General features: G+C 36.4%; 2 protein-coding genes across 4 annotated transcripts in view; both read left to right on the top strand.

Moving 5' to 3' along the window:
- LOC114686608 (zinc finger protein 54-like) overlaps positions 1–18009 on the top strand; it is a 48687-nt gene that overhangs the window by 8404 nt on the left and 22274 nt on the right. The gene's annotated exons all lie outside the window — the stretch shown is intronic.
- LOC114686612 (zinc finger protein 54-like) lies at positions 526–2443 on the top strand. The gene is made up of 2 exons (XM_037202255.1): positions 526–607; positions 1155–2443. The coding sequence occupies exons 1-2, from the start codon at positions 601–603 to the stop codon at positions 2144–2146; spliced, it is 999 nt and encodes a 332-aa protein (XP_037058150.1). The 5' UTR covers positions 526–600; the 3' UTR covers positions 2147–2443.

Here is an 18009-nt window from a genome sequence, read left to right as displayed (position 1 = left end):
GACTGAGATTGCCCTTGAATGTGGGAGTAGAGAGTAGTCACAACTAGGGTGGGCTAATGAATGAGCAAGAGAATAGTAAAGACTTCAAGTGAAGGAGAAAGCAAGAATTGGGAATTTTTTTTTTTTGCCATATTCTATTCCACTTGAAAGTATTTGTGATCATTTAACTTAGTGTAGTATGCTGCCCCAGGATGCATCCTGTCTATTGAAATAACTGTTAGAAGGCATTTTGTCTTATTAGTCCTGAGTGATGGTGATTTAATACTAGTACAAAATGAAATTTTATTTAACTATGCAGAAATCAGATAGGAATAATTTTATGAATTTTAAGTCTAATGTGAGGTCCATGAAGTAGAATTATTCAGTAATTGCCACCCTTGTATGCATCTTCATATTACATCCTTCATTTTCTTCCCAGTGGAGAATACACAGACACCCTTCTGGAAAATAATCTCAGAAGTCTGTGTACAGCGTGGACTTGAGAATGACCCTGTGAGGAAAGTGAAGAAACACAGCAGTGTATGAAGCTCAGGCAGTGGAGGATAGAAATAAGCAATAGCTGCCCATGACAACCCTGCCTCAAATGATATAGAGCCTCTGATGTCTGGTATAATACTGTCTTTGCATCCATTACTTTTGAAGAATCTAATGTATTTTCTAGAGAGAAAAATAAACCCTGTGATGCTTTTAAGGAATTCTTTAATCTAAAAGGAATTGAGTGTTCTGAATAGTTCTCTTCATTGCCTATCACTTAGTAAGTGTAAATACTGTGAACTTGGGATTGGATTAAATTCATCTTCTTCAATTTCTGAGAAGACATATTTAAGATAGAGACATGTATTTCTAAATATAATCACTTAGTTAGCTCTATTCCAAAGCTAATTCATAGCCATAATTATTTTTCCATTCTTTCCCAGTTAGAGATTTTTGATAAAGATGAGATATCTGTTAAAATCATTGACCCTTAAAGGCTTTCATGGTATTGTTGTGAGTATCCATACAATTACAGTGAATGAAAAATGTCCATTACTGGGAGCTCTAATCTAAGTATTTCCGAGTTCATTTATCTTAAAAGAGAACTTAGGGAGACAGTCATTTATCACATGCTTATCATTGGAACAAGCCCTATTAATCTGAATTGTGCTCATTTTCAGAGAACTATTGCAAATGTGATCCTGTCCATCAACATCTGAAGACTGAAAAGGAATCTTGTCAGTATAAGGAGCTTGGGAAAGTGCTTCATGGCTATTCCAGATGTGCACTTTATAAAACATGTGAAACTACAGAAAACTGTAATAACTACACATGTAGTAACAACAAGGATACCTCTACTGACTCATCAAACCTAGATAGACATGAAAGTATGCACACTAGAGAAGAACCTTGCAAATCTGAAGACCATGAGAAATCTTTAAATTTGTGTTCCAACATTACTCAAAATCAGAGACTCTACACTGCAAAGGAGCATAGGCAGGGAGAATATGATGACTATTTTGCCTCTGCATATATTCTTTTGCAACAAGCAATTCGAGAGACACCTTACCAATGTGGGAAATGTAGGAAATGCTTCAGGACTGCTTTATACCTCACTGAACATGAGAGAATTCATACTGGAATTAAACCCTACAAGTGCAATGTTTGTGAACCATCCTTTACCCAGCTTTCAAGTCTTGATATATATCTAAGACTTCATACTGGGGAGAATCCTTACAGATGCAAAGAATGTGGAGTGTCATTTCATCAGTTGTCAGTATTTCAAAGCCATCAGAAGTTGCATAATGGAGAGAAACCTTACAAATATAAGGAATGTGACAATTCCCTTGTCCACTCTTCCACTCTCAAGAAACAACAGAAAATGCATATTGTTGGGAGAAATTATATTTGTCAAGAATGTGGCAAAGTCTCTCATAGTCCTTCACACTTTAAGGATCATTCCAGAGTTCATACTGGAGAGAAACCTTACAAATGTATGGAATGTGACAAGTCCTTTACTCAGGAGTCAAATCTTAGAAGACATCAGAGAGTTCATACTGGAGAGAAACCTTTAAGTTGTAAAGAATGTGACAAATCTTTTACAAGGTGCTCCTACCTTAGAGCACATCAGAAAGTTCATAATGGAGAGAAACCATACAAATGCACAGACTGACACATCCTTTATCCTGATTTTGAGTCTTAGAAGACATTAGAAAATTCATACTGGGGAGAAACATACTATTGTAAATAATGTGACATATCATTTTCCAGTATTATCTGCTTTCAAATCACAACAGTCCATAAAATAGAAACATTATGATCACAAACTTGTGAAAGTCTTTAATGAAGGTTTACCTCTTAAACAATATCTTAGAGTTTATATTGAAATAAAATTCTGCAAATATAAGAGTGGGAAAAGCTTTCTATTTCTTTTAATGTGTATGCGTGCTTTTCCTGCAAGTATGACTCACAAATATAGAATAGAAAGGATATCTTCTTTAATTTTACCAAATACAAATAGACTAGATATTATAAATAGACTAGATATTGTAACTATAATTCTTGCTTGATTATTGTTTTGTTATATGTAATTTTACAATGTTAAAGTTAAAACCTTCCTTTTTGAAAAAAAGAAAAGGGGAAGTGCTGGGAATGTCTTTCTGTATGCTATTAGTGTGTTGCTGATTGATTGATAAATAAAATGATGATTGGCCAGTAGCCAGACAGGAAGTATAGTATAGGCAGGGTAAGCAGAGAGGAGAATTCTGGGAGGAGGAAGGCTAAGTCAGGAGATGCTGCCAGCTGCTACCATGAGAAGCAAGATGTAAAAGTACTGGTAAGTCACAAGCCACATGGCAACTTATAGATCGATAAAAATGGGTTAATTTAAGATGTAAGAACAGATAGCAACAAGCCTGCCATGGCCATACGGTTCATAAGTGATATAAGTTTCTGTGTATTTACTTGGGTCTGAGTGGCTGCAGGCCCTGCTGGGACTGGAAAAAACTCCAACTACAAATGGCACCAGAAAGTGTGGTAAGACTTGCCACCTAAACCTGAGAAAGGAGATTCTAAAACGGAGCTAAAAACAGCTTCCTAGTTGTCTCTCTCAAGTTAGCGGCAGCCTGCAGGCTTGAGCTACTCTATGGTGGGTTCGTGGTGTGTTCATTCCCACCTACAGCATGGTGGGAATGAGGTGTCTGCAAGCTACACATTACACTGTGTGATGGATTTAGCCTTTGCTAGTACAGACCAAAAAAGATGTTTCTGGGCTACATGTTGCTTCAATGGAGGTATAGACCCACTGCTTCTGAGAGTGATGGTACACATGGCTTCAGACCCAGAGCTGGCGATAAACCTGCTACCACCATGTTGGGAAGCTGAGGTGGGTGGAAAATGCTGCAGTTTAAAGCAATAGATTCACTATAAGACAGATTCAGATGGGATAAACCTCTAAACAGTTTACAGTGTGTGTAAAAATGTATGTAGGCTTGAAAGAGAGAGAGCTTCTTCCTGTCTAAACTGAGCTAAACTGAGTCTTCCTGTTCTGCCTTCTCATTGACTCTAAGCCCTGCCACATGACTTCCTCATCACTGCCTGTCTATACAGACCTTCAGGTCTTTTGTTTGGTACTGGGATTAAATGAGTTTGGCTGTATTCTTGACCACACAGAGACTCTGCCTGCCATGTGGTCGGATTAAGGGCATGTGCTACCACCACCTGACTTATGTTTATGGCTCACTATAACTTCTGATCTCCAGGCAAACTTATTTATTAACATACAGATAAAATATCACCACATAAAGGAGACCCAATTTCAGCATTTCATTATAATGTTACAGAATAAGAGCCTAATACTTCAAACAGCCAATCTTAATTTATCCAGTAACCTTATAAGAACTGCCAAATAATAGATATCCCCAAGTCTGTGTAAGGGCTGAATGGACACCTGTGCAAATGTTAGATTTGAGGAGATTCAAGAAAGCAATAGCCTCATATGGTACTCACTATTTGTGAAACAGATTTTAAACTCATGGTCAACTTGTAATAGAACTATTCTTCAACACTCAAGAGATTGATTTATTACAGCACTGGAATACCCAGATTAACATTCCTCCAATCTCAGAAACAAACATGTTTTTGGGGAAAATGTTAGAAGGGTATTATAAAGAATAGTCATTGACCATTCAGGTTGTACAAGAAAAAGGCACAAAAGTTGTTGGTCTTTCAAGGACACCAATAGCCCTACCTTTAAAGTGGTTAACAGTTAAGCCTGTATGGGTTGAGCAATGGCCTTTAACAACAGAGAAACTTCAGGCCTTAGAAGAGGTGATACAGGAGCAGTTGAATGCTCAGCATATTGAAGAATCAACCAGCCTTAGGAATTCTCCTGTATTTGTTATTAAAAAGAAATCTGGAAAATGGGGAATGGTAACAGATCTAAGAGCTGTTATCAAGGTGATACAGCCAATGGGCTCTCTACAGTCTGGAATTCCTTTACTTTCTCTGTTATTTAAAGAATGGTGTCAATTTAAAAGAGTGCTTTATTATCTTCACAAGGAAAAGACAGAGAAAAATTAACTTTCATGGTACCTACTTATAACAATTCTCAGCCCATTAAGAGATATCAATCGAAGGCTCTCTCAAAGGAAAAGTTTAATAGCCCAACCCTGTGCCAACATTTTGTATGACATCTGTTGGAAGTAATTTGTAAGCAATTTCCTCAATCTATAGTTTACCATTACATGAATGATATTTTATTAGCTAACTCAAATATAGGTACTTTAGAGAAATGTTTGAAGAAGCAAAGCAAAATTTACCTTGCTGAGGAGTACAAATTGCTCCTAAAAGAATACAAAGAGGAAATTCTATTAATTATCTTGGATATAAAATAGGTCTACAAAAAATTAGACCCCAAAAGGTGCAAATAAGTACAGATTGACTGCAGACACTTGATGACTTTCAAACATAGCTAGGACACATTTCCTATCTATGCCCCACTATTGGGGTAAAAAATGATGAACTGAGTAATTTGTTCAAAACTTTAGATGGTGACAGTCCAAGAGAATTATCAGCTGAAGCTGAGAGAGAATTGGCTTTGGTTTAAAAGAAAATACAAGATGCAGATTTGGATTGTTTGTACCCAAAGCTTGATTTTATTTTGATTATTTTGACATCTAAGCATTCTCCTACAGTAATATTAATGCAGAGTGAAGATATTATCTTAGAATATATCTTTTTACCACAAAGAGTAAAATATTAAAAAATTACATGGAAAATGTTTCTGAATTGACTCTAAATGAAAAATTGAGACTTTGTCAGCTAGCAGGAATAAACCCAGCAGAAATTATAGTATCTTTTACCAATGATGAAGTTGACAAATTATGTGAAGAAAGCGAATCTTAACAAAGAGCTTGCAGTGAATTTTTTTTGGAGAAATTAACAACAAATATCCCAAAGGCAATAGAATTCAATTGATAATGAGAACTAACTGGATCCTGCCTCACACAGTACAGGGAACATGAATACCTGGAGACCCTACATTTTATACTGATGCAAACAAATCAGGCAAGGCAGGTTACAAATGAGAAAATTTAAGTAAAATGGCTCAAAGTTCTTATAATTATTTCCAGAAGTCAGAATTAGATGCCATTCTGATGGTATTAATGGATTTTATGGAACCTCTTAACATAGATACAAAACTGACTCTCAGTATGCAGAAAGAGTTGTTTTCTACATTGAAACTGCTGAATGTATTCCTGATGAGTCAGAATTAACTTCATTATTTATTCAGTTACAAGAAATAATCAAAATTAGGAATCAACCTTTATATATAACACATATCAGATATGGTGACCTCAGAATGGAAACCAGGAAATGTGTTACATTGGGGACAAGGTTTTGCCTTTGTTTCCACAGAAGAGAAAAAGGTATGGATACCATCAAAATTGATAAAGGTTCAATTTGAAAAAGGGAGACATTTTAATTAGAAGAGGTTCACAACCAGCATGACCATTCAATTTAAATGAACTTATATGACTAACAAATGCTTTTCATTTGATCTTCTGTAACTTGCCAAAAAGGAACATCCCCAAATTTAGGGTTGGGGCAGGGTTTTGTTTTTGTCTTTCAGGAGAATTAAGGCTAAATAATCTGAAGAACACTGCACAAATGAGACATCTGAAGAAAAAGGACAATCATCCAGAAAAAATGTCCAAAGAAAGAGAGTAAATTGGTCTATTATTACATCTAAAACTGGATAAAATTTCATAAATCTTTCTAAATGTTTATTTCTGCTGTTCTCTATAGACACATAACACAAATGGTCTTTATGTAGTCCCAGTTCAATTAAAATTAAACTAGCTTGGGAATTGGAGTATAGCTCTCTCCTTCTCTAAACCCAAGCATGCCCGTTAAAGTAAAATGCAAAATCTCTGTATTACATCAGGAGAGCCACCTGGTAGGGAACAGAAGAAAAAAATAAAATTAAGGGACTAGTCTATTGCTATTAATCTCATGATCCTTTGGTTTTATTTTGACACTTTAAAACTTTTCTTTTTTTTTTTTTTTTTTTTTTTTTTTTTTTTTTTTTTTTTTTTCGAGACGGGTTTTCTTGTAGCTTTGCTTTCTGAACTCACTTGGTAGCCAGGCTGCTCGAACTCACAGAGATCTCCTGCTCTGCCTCCGAGTGCTGGGATTAAAGGCGTGCGCCACCACCGCCCGGCTAAAACTTTTCTTAAGGTATGAGTTTTATATCAAACCTTATATATTTATAAGGTTATTATATTTGTATATATTAAACTTTTGTCATGATATTAATGGTTATACAGATTACCACTTCAAGAAAAAAAAAAGTCTTCATCTAGCTTCCTGTACATGATTTTGGGTTTGAGTCTCTATCAGTTTTCTGCAATGAGCTATGACCATGCCTAAAAGTGACCTTGCAAGTCTCCAAAAGGATGATGGAGCCCCATAATGTCTATTACACCAGGACTGTGATAATGTCACCAAGCTGAAAAACACTACCTGAAGATCACTTTTGGACTACAAACTGCACAGGAAAATTTTGAGAGGGCTAGCTGAGTCAATCTAGCCTCACAGACTACTCTAGCCACTACTTAAGACAAGCCCTGTACTTTCCCATTATGCACAGACTGGACAACAAATGATACAGCTACCTCTCCATGGACTTGACAGTTAACCCAAAATTTTCTTTCCAGGATCCTCTAAAGATGCTGTCTCCCACAGACAGCAGGAAGTAAATTTAAGAACATAATGCCCACATTCCCAAGAGGTGAGGTAGGTGGTTTTTGGTCATTCAATGGGTTATGGATAATTGTCCTTCTTTAGGATGTTTGGTTGCAAGTTGTTATTGTTACTGGTCAGGAGAAAAGCTAAACAAAGGAGATTAGATTCTTGTTTTGAAAAGAAAAAAGGGGGATACAGATATGATAGGATAAAAGGGTAGATTATTGAATCTACCCTGAAAAGAAGAAAAAAAGAATATAGATATAAGTTAAAGTTAGATTATTGAATCTACTTTTAAAAGACAACAGCTAATTTTAATTATTTTACATTGGATTGAATTTTTGTATATTGTATACAAATTGTGTACATTGATACAAAATTGAATTTTTTTTTGTTGGAACATACTGTATGTACACTTCTACTCTTGTTCAAGGTATTGAACTTACACAGTTCATCTAACAATGTAGTGCATGTTGCTAGACCTTGAAAGTTATTATTACAAACTAATTAGGATATAAATAAATGCAAGTTACTGGTTAGTCATTATAATCAAACTTATAGTCATATTAGGTATATTATCAAGGTCAAACAGGTATATGTTAGATAGACAGGTAATCTTCAAATATTTCAGAGATCTACAGAATGTGGCATTTAAGATATTTTAATAACATGGGTTATTTTTTTTATGACAGTGAGACATGTCTGCTTCTGGCAGTGCAAATCTGCTTCAGAGAAGTTGATGGGCCTTGAAGAAACTCATTATGGAGTTTACTTTCATTGTGGATAATGTTAGCCACTGGCAAGAAAGTGTCCTTTCCTTGACTGCTCACAGTATGCTGTCCAAATGGACAAGCAGAACACAAACAAGAGGACTCCTGAACCTTGCCAAGACAAAGTAGGAAAGTCCTTCAGAATGTCATGTTCCACAGGTGAGTCTTAAGATGTGCTAGACCTGTATGCTGATGATGGATGCCGCACTTTGGAGAGGAACCTTGGTGAATAGTCCCAGCAGCCAGCTGTTTCAATCTTTTTCTCATATTTTTTTGGAAGTCACTTATTTGCACTTCCTGTTGACTTGGGTAATATTATTTCCTTCTTGGGTCTCTGAGTGAGTTGAAGATTAGATAGTTATAGTTTTCCTTGTTAACAAATTCAGATTAGAAACACACTAAGGAGGTATAGAGTGTATAAGTTTGAAAGATAACAAAAAATAGTTTGGGGTTGGTAATACAAGTTAGGATATAAAGTGAATTAGCTACAACATTTTGGACTCATTAAAATAGCATAAATAATGGAGAATTTTCTCTGAATTTGTCAAATTTTTATGGACTGGACATTATTAATGTAATTCTTGACTTTATATATTATATAGCTATTGTACTTATTGTATATAGTTTTTCTTATGTTAGTTATAATCTTTAATTATTTTAGACAAAAAAGGAGAAATGTGATATATTGTTTGTAATCTATGAAATAAAGCTTGCCTGACGATCACAGGATAGAGCTAGACACAGAGTTATCTGTAGAGGTCAGGTAGTGTTGGCACACACCATTGATCTAGCACTTTGGACTCAGAGAGAGAGAGAGATCAATCTTCATTTCTGTGAGTTAAGGCAACAATGGGCTACATGAGATTAATCCAGTCTAAAATAGAAACAGAACTGGGTAGTGGTGGCACACACCTTTAATCCCAGCACTTGGGATCACACACCTTTAATCCTAGCACTAGGAAGATTGAGACAGGAAGTGATATTGCTGGGCAGAGAAAGGAATCTAAGGCAAGAGGGGACAGGAACTAGCACTCTTTCTAGCTGTGGAGTTGGTGAGGTAAGAGGTGGTGGCTGTGGTTTGCTTTGCTTTTCTGATCTTTAAGCTCTCACCTTGATATCTGGCTCCAGGTTTTTATTATAAGACCAATAAGGATTCTTGCAAGTATAGGGGGATTTTATAAGGCTTCTTCACAAATCTTTACTCTTGGTTTACACACACACTCTTCATCCCTTCTCCTTGTGTTATTCCCAGTTAAACATTTGGCACACATGATCCAATGCCAAATTCTTTTTTTTAAGATTTGTTTATTTATTATGTATACAGCATATATGACTGCAGGCCAGAAGAGGGCACCAGATCTCATTAGAGATGGTTGTGAGCCACCATGTGGTTGCTGGGAATTGAACTCAGGACCTCTGGAAGAGCAGTCAGTGCTCTCAACCTCTGAGCCATCTCTCCAGCCCAGCCAAATTCTTTTATAACATATGTTCTACTATGCTTTGATTGTATTTTTTACTTGAGTTGCAAATGATAGTTTCCCATGTACCTTCTTCACGGACATCTCATTTGAATTGATCTTTTAGCAGCCCTCTCTCCACTACATATTTCAAAATTCTGCCTCCAGGATCCCTACTAACTAATTTCATATCACCTGTAGTCTACTATCTATCCTCTCTGCCTCCATCTCCTCACTAATGGTCTAGTTCTAGATCCCTGGCTTCTACATGTCATCTTACTTGAACACACAAAACAAGTTTGTAGCTTAGACACAGAGATGTGAGAGAACATGGGATGTTCTACTTTTGAGGCCTAGGTATCTGAACTCATCATAATTTCTACTTTCTTGCATGTATATCTAGATTTCACACTTTCATTTCATTTATACCTTAATAATACTCTTTGTTATGTGGAAAACTATCATGTTTTCATTTACCCATGTTTCAGTTCAAGGACATCCAGGTTGATTCCATTTCCTAGATACAGTGAATAAAGCATCAATGAACTTGATGGGCAAGTGTTCATTGGTAAAATGGCAAGTCTTTGGAGTTCATGCCCAGGAATGGTTATTGGGTATCAGTTTCCTCTGAGAGTAAATCCTTCCATCTTGGAGGAATCCCATCAAAATACAGGGCATTGAAGAGAGGTAAAATAATGGGATGCTCAAAGGCTGTGGTTCTCAAGCTTGCCAAGCTTCAACACTTGAAACCAGTTTGTTATGTTGTGGTGAGCCCCCATCCATATAGTTATTTCGTTGTTATACCATAGTGGTAATTTTGCTACTTTTATAAATGATAATGTAAACATCTCATATGCAGGATACCTGATATGAGGCCTGAAATGGATTGTGGCACAAGAGTTGAGAGACACTGCTCTAAGGAGAGGTGATACATTCAGTTCTGCAAAGAAGCTTTTAAAGTTCAGGAATAGAAATCTTAATAGTTTTGGAAGTCACAGAAACTGGCTAGATTCACTAGTGCCTCCTGCCTCAAGCATATATAATCAGTAAGGGCTGCTGACACTGTGAGACAGCTAAGCTGCACAGGAGATGATCAGACCAGCCATCAGGCAGTCACCAGTCAAGTTGCATAGCCCAGATATAACAAGCTGACTGGAGGAGTAGTGGCTTGAAAGACACTTCCAACCTCCCTTGAGTTGCCTGCAAGCTGTGCAATGATCTCCAGGTTCCTAGATTCATTAGCCAATATATTGCCTTTTCCATATTTGACTGAGGAAAATAATCCTTCACTGTCTGCTAAACCAGAAAGTGACTTTCTATGAAGAATATTTCAGGCAAGATAGTATTGATGTTCCACAGGGACCAGCAATAGTTGCTATTAGACTTATTACCAGACTCAAGGCAAAACATCCTCCCAGAAAAGCAGGAGAAAGTGTACTCCATGAGGAGGTGTGATACACTACTAAAAGGCTTAATGATTCTTCTAATTAATTCTGTCATAAATCTGGGGAATATTGTGGGTGTAGCATGACCCTAATTAGTCTTAATAAAACCCTGGAGTCAGAGATCGGTGTAAAAGCTGAAAGATCAAGAAGTAAAGGAGCAACTACAGTCACCTCTTACCTCTCCAATTCCTTCAACCAAAAAGGGTCGAGCTCCTTTCTTCATCCTGCCTCATCATTTCTGCTCTCTTTCCAGCCATGTAACTTTCTGTTTGTACAGTTCTCCAGACATCTATGGTTAACTAGTGACTAGCTCTACCATTTGATCTCCAGGCAAGCTTTATTTGTCAGAAAATAAACAAAATATCACTACATTTCCCCACTTTTGTCTAAAATAGTAAGAGAAGGTTATTACTAACATAGAAAAGGTATATACAATGAGTACAATAACTATATACAGATATTATACAGGCAAGAATTATATTAATAATGTCTACTCCATTAGCATTTGACAAATTCAGAGAAAATACTCCATTATCTACTCAGTTTTGGTGAGTCCAAAATGTTGTACCTAATTCACTTTCATTATGTTTTTTTGTTTGTTTGTTTTTTGTTTTTTTGAGACAGGGTTTATCAGTGTAATTTTGGTGCCTGTCCTGAATCTTGCTATGTAGACCAGGATGGTCTCCAACTCACAGAGATCCATTTGTCTGTGCCTCCTGAGTGCTGGGATTAAAGGCATGCACCACCACCACCTGGCCCTAATTCACTTTCTACCCTAACTTGTATCACCCACCCCAAACTATCTTTTTATGTCTATCAACCTTATACACTTTACAACTCTTACATGAGTGTCTTTTCTGAATTTGTTAACAAGGAAAAGTATAACTATAATTATCAAATCCTTATGTCCCTCAGATACCTGAGAAGGAAATATTACCTGAGTAAGCAGGAAGTGCAAACAGGCCAATTCCAAAAAATGTAAGAAATGACAGCAACATTTGACTACCCTGGACAATCATCCAAGTTTCCTCTGTAATGATGGAGCACCCATTTTGGCCTAGAAGCCTAGCATATCTGACAAACTTTTCTGTGAAGTAGAATATTCTAAAGGGCTGTCCTACCATGTCTTGGCAAAGTTTGGCTATCACTTTCCTTTGTGTCCTGCTTGTACAATTTGGACAACACTGTCAGCAGTGTTTTATTTATTGCCCAGTGGCTAATTTTTGCCACAAAGAAAGTAAAAACCATATGGAGTTTCTTCAATGCCCATCATCTTCCCTGTAGTAGATTAGTGCTGTCAGGAGCAAACATGACTCATTGTAATAAAAGAAAGTACCTATGTTATTATATATCTTAACTGCCATATTCTGTAGCTCTTTGAAGTGTTTGAAGACCATTTGTCTACCTAAAATATATTTCTGTTTGACCTTGAAAACATACCTAATATGACTGCAAATTTACTTAAAATAGGTGACTAACTACTAATCTGCATTTCTTTATTATCTTAAATGTTATATTATAATAACTTTCAATGACTAGAAATTTGCATTACATTGTTAAAGGTACTGTATAAATACAAAACCTGGAACAAAATTAGAAATGTATGTGCAGTATGTTTTAACCAAAATAACCTTAAATTTGTATCAATATATAAAAATCCATATCAATGTAAAATATTTATAACTATTACTTGCCTTTTTTGGTTTAAGAGTAGATTCAATAATCTACTCTTTTCCCTATCATTTCTTTCACATACATACAATATAAGAAAAATAACCACACTTTTGTATCAATATACAAAAATCTGAGCCAAGGTAAAATATTTAAAAGTAGTTGTTGCATATAAAGGCAGACCTATCAAAATTTCATTTGATTTCTCAATGGAAACTTTGAAAGCCAGAAGGTCCTGGAATGACGTTCTGCAGATACTAAGAGATCATGGATGCCAGCCCAGACTACCAAACCCAGCAAAGTTTTCAATCACTGTAGATTGGGCAATCAAGGTATTTCATGACAAAACCAGATTTAAACGTTACATATCCCCAAATGCTGCCCTACAGAAAGTACTAGGATAATTCCAACCCAATGAAGCTAGCTGCAACCACCAAAACACATGCAACAGATAGCCTGACACCAACAAAGAAGGGAAACACACACACACTACCACCAAAAGATAACAGGAATTAGCAAACACTGGTCATTAATATCCGTTAATATCAATAGACTCAATTTGGCTATTAAAAGGCACAGGCTGACAGAATGGATACGAAAACAGAATCCATCCTTCTACTGCATACAAGAAACACACCTTAACCTCAAAGACAGACATTATCTCAAAGTAAAGGGTTGGTAAAAAACTTTCCAATCAAATGGACCTAAGAAACAAGCTGATGTCACTATCCTATTATCTAATAAAATAGACTTCCAACTAAAATCAATCAAAAGAGATGAAGAACGGCATTTCATATTCATCACAGGAAAAATCCATCAAGATGAAGTCTCAATTCTAAACATCTATGCCCCAAATACAAGGAAACCCACATATGCAAAAGAAACATCAATAAAGCTCAAATGACACATCAAACCCCACAAATAATAGTGGGAGTCTTCAGCACCCCTCTTTTACCACTGGACAGGTCTGCAAGACAGAAACTTAAAAGAAATAAGGGGACTAACAGATGTTATGACTCAAATGGACCTAACAGACATCTATAGAACATTTCATCCAGACACAAAATAATATATGCAGTTGGAAGTTTTCCTGTGTCCCACCTTGCCCACAGTCAGGACAAATCTCTCACCCACATTCCTGCTGCCTTTTATAAAATAATTACTCAGAAGCTTATATTAATTATAACTGGCCATTAGATCAGGCTTATTACTGACTAGCTCTTACACTTAAATTAACCCATAATTCTTATTTATGTTTAGCCACATGGCTTGATACCTTTTCTAAGTTCTACCTGAACATCTTGCTTCCTCTGTGTCTGGCTTGCGACCCTTACTCAGCTTTCCTCTTCCCAGAATTCTCCTTGTCTGTTTATTCCATCTATACTTCTTGCCTGGCTACTGGCCAATCAGCATTTTATTTATCAACTAATCAGAGCCACACATATTCACAGCATACAAAACATCACACAGCAAATATACATTCTTTTCAGCAACCCCATGGAACTTTCTCTAACATTGACCACACACACAAAACAAATCTCAAAAGATATTTTAAAAAAATTGAATAACTCCCTGTATCTTATCAGACCACCATGGCTTAAAGCTAAAATTCAAAAACAACACAAAATGCAGAAATCCTACAAACTCATGCAAACTGAACAATGCTCAACTGAATAGCCACTGGGTCAAGGAAGAAATAAAGACAAATTAAAAACCTCCTAGAATTAAACAAACATGAAGGCACAACATACACAAACTTATGGGACACTATGAAAGCATTGCTAAGAGGAAAGTTCATAGTATTAAATGCCTACATAAAGAAGTTGGAGAAATCTCACATTAGTGACTTAATACCAGAAATCTCTAGAACAAAAAGAAGCAAACTCACCCAGGAGGAGTAGATGACAGAAAATAATTAAATTGAAGGCTGAAATCAATAAAATAGAAACAAAGAGAACAATACAAAGAATCAATGACACAAAGAGTTGGTTCTTTGAGAAAATCAACAAGATAGACAAACCCTTATCCAAACTAATCAAAAGGCAGAGAGAATATCCAAATTAACAGAATCAGGAATGAAAAAAAAAAAGATATAATAACAGACACTGAGGAAATCCAGAGAATCATTAGGTCATACTTCAAAAACCTGTACTCCACATAATTGGAAAACGTAGAAGAAAAGGATAATTTTTTGGATGGGTACCACAAACCAAAATTAAATTAAGATCAGATAAACAATTTAAATAGACCTATAATCCATAAGGAAATAGAAAGAGTCATCAAAAGTCTCCCAACCAAATAAAGCCCAGGGCCAGATGGTTTCAGCACAGAATTCTACCAGGATTTCAAAGAAGAGCTAATACCAATACTCCTGAAATTGTTCCAAACAATAGAAACAAAAGGAACACCGCCAAACTCTTTTTATGAGGCTTCACTTATCCTGATAATCTAACCATATAAATATGCAGCTAGGAAAGGGAATTACAAACCAATCTCCCTCATGAACATTGATGTAAAAATTCTCAGTAAATTACTAGCAAACCAAATCCAAGAACACACCAAAAACTCATCCACTATGATCAAGTAGGTTTCATCCCAGAGATTCAGGAATGGTTCAACATATGAAAATCTGTCAATATAATCCACCACATAAACAAACTGAAAGAAAAAAAACCACATGATCTTCTCATGAGATGCTGGAAAAGTCTTTGACAAAATCCACCACCCCTTCATGATAAAGGTCTTGGAGAGATCACAGACAAAAGAAACCTACCCAAACATAATAAAGGCAATATACAGCAAGCCAACAGCCAACATCAAACAAAATGGCAAGAAACTCAAAGCAATTCATCTAGAATCAGGAACAAGACAAGGCTGTCCACTCTCTCCATACCTATTCAATATAGTACTCAAAGTTCTAGCTAGAGCAATAAGACAACAAAAAGAGATCAAGCGGAGACATATTGGAAAGGAGGAAGTTAAACTTTCACTATGTGCAGATGATATGATAGTATACATAAGTGACCCCAAAAATTCTACCAAGGAATTCCTACAGCTGTTAAACACCTTCAGTAATGTGGCAGGATATAAGATTAACTCAATCAGTAGCCTTCCTATATACAAATGATAAGTGGGCTGAGAAAGAAATTAGAGAAACACTACCCTTTACAATAGCCACAAACAACATAAAAAACATGTATGACAGAACATTAAGTCTTAGAAGAAAGAAATTGAGGAAAATATCAGAAAAATGGAAAGATCTCACATGTTCTTGGATAGGTAGGATCAACATAGTAGAAATGGCAATCTTGCCAAAAGTAATCTACAGATTCAATTCAATCCCTATCAAAATGCCAATGCAATTATTTACAGACTTTGAAAGAGCAATATTCAACTTCATATGGAAAAACAAAAAACCCAGGGTAGCCAAAACAATCCTATACAAGAAAGAACTTTCAGAGGCATCACCATCCCTGATTCAAGCTCTAATATAGATCTCTAATAATAAAAACAGCTTGGCATTTGCATAAAAACAAAAACATTGATGAATGGAATCATATCAAAGACAATGACATTAATCTGAACACCTCTAAGAACACTTGATTTTTGACAAAGAAGCCAAAATTATACAATGAAAAAGAAAGCATCTTTAACAAATGGTGCTGGTATAACTGGATGTCTACATATAGAAGAATGCAAATTGCTCCATATCTATTACCATGCACAAAACTTAAGTCCAAATGGATCAAAGACATCAGCATAAATCCAGTTACACTGAATTTTGTAGAAGAGAAAGTGGAAAGTACCCTTGGATGCATTGGCACAGGAGACCACTTCCTAAATATAACACCAGTAGCACAGACACTGAGAGAAACAATTAATAAATGGGACCTCCTGAAACTGAGAAGCTTCTGTAAAGCAAAGGGCACTGTCAATAAGACACAAAGGCAGCCTACAGAATGGGAAAAGATCTTTACCAACATCACATCTGATCGAGTGCCGATCTAAAAAGTACATAAAGAATTTAAGAAACTAGAAAGCAAAATATCAAATAATCCAATTAAAAAATGGGCTACAGAGCTAAACAGAGAATTCTCAACAGAAGAATCTCAAATGATCAAAGACATTTAGTGAAATCCAGACATTAAGATGGCTGGTAAGAGGAAACTGTGACCCTCAGTTTTCCTCCTCCTGTTTAACTCCTTACACAGTCTTGAATTTAACAGAAGCCAGGAGTCATAATGGGACCATGGAACAAAGTGTTCTTACATCTTAAGCCTGAACTCCATGCATGTGAAACCACTGTAGTGTCTACAACATTCTTTGCTCAAATTTTGGATCACATAAAATCAATGAATTCTATCAGTTCTGTTACTCTAGAGAACCCTGACTAATACAAAAGGAATCACAGTCTCACAGCAAACTCCCTATCCTCTGGATCTTAGAACCTTTATACCCTCTTTGTCAAAAGGTTTCCTTGAGCCTATTATATTCAGGAGTGTTTTATATAGCTATCCACTGGGCTTGGCAACCACAACACTGCATTTTCATTAGATGTGGTTTATTGGTAGTGGTCTCTGTCTGTTGCAAAGAGAGTTTGTGGGTATAAGGAAAATGTTTACATTTTTGTAAAGTTTGCTGGTTTAGTAAAGTGGTGGTTCTTGGTTCTCCTCCAAGGTTCATGACTTGAACTTCACTGAGCAGTCAGCTAGGTTTCCAGTACCAGTCATCATTTCTCTTTTGTTAAGAATTTCTTAAATCCAATTAGAGAGCTGTTGGTTACCACCAAGGTACGCTTGCCACTACTGTCCTCAGAGTTATTGTACCATGACGATCATTGATGTGGTTCATAGGCACCAAAGCTGGATAAGACTGGTCATTAGCTTCCACTTTTGGAAGCTTGCATAGTGCTTCTGGTACCATAAAAATTATTCTTCAGGGAGGAGTTTTTGTTTTGAGACAGGGACTCTGTGCATACTTCCAGTTGTTCTAGACTCACTATGTGGAGAAAGCTAGCATTGAATTGGGTTTAAAGGTGGCATATCTGTGCAAACTAGATATAACTTTTCATTATTATGTCATGACATCCTGCTTCAAAGACATGAGTAAACAATGGATCTTTTTTCTACTGATTGCAGGGCATTTATCCACCAATCCCACAATTCTCCAGAATTTTCTTGAGTGCAAGCAGCAGGAAATATTAGATAGAAGGATTTAGATTGTGGAGATAAACAGATAGAAAATACAGGATAGCCTCGAGAGGGCCTGGAACCTATTCCAACGGGCCCTGACTGTCTATGCCTCAGGGTATTTATAGAGATGCCAAGGGGTGGAGCAAAATACCTTTGCCCAGTGCAGACCATCTCAGACACCTGCACTCATGCCCGTGGTCCTAATTATCCTCTCTATGCGGACCTGCTGGGTAAAGCCACTAGGAACCTAAAA

Source organism: Peromyscus leucopus, chromosome 1 (assembly GCF_004664715.2).
Source record: "Peromyscus leucopus breed LL Stock chromosome 1, UCI_PerLeu_2.1, whole genome shotgun sequence".
NCBI lineage: Eukaryota > Metazoa > Chordata > Mammalia > Rodentia > Cricetidae > Peromyscus > Peromyscus leucopus.
The sequence above is the reverse complement of the archived record's forward strand: the minus strand, read 5'-3'. Positions and strand labels throughout refer to the sequence as shown.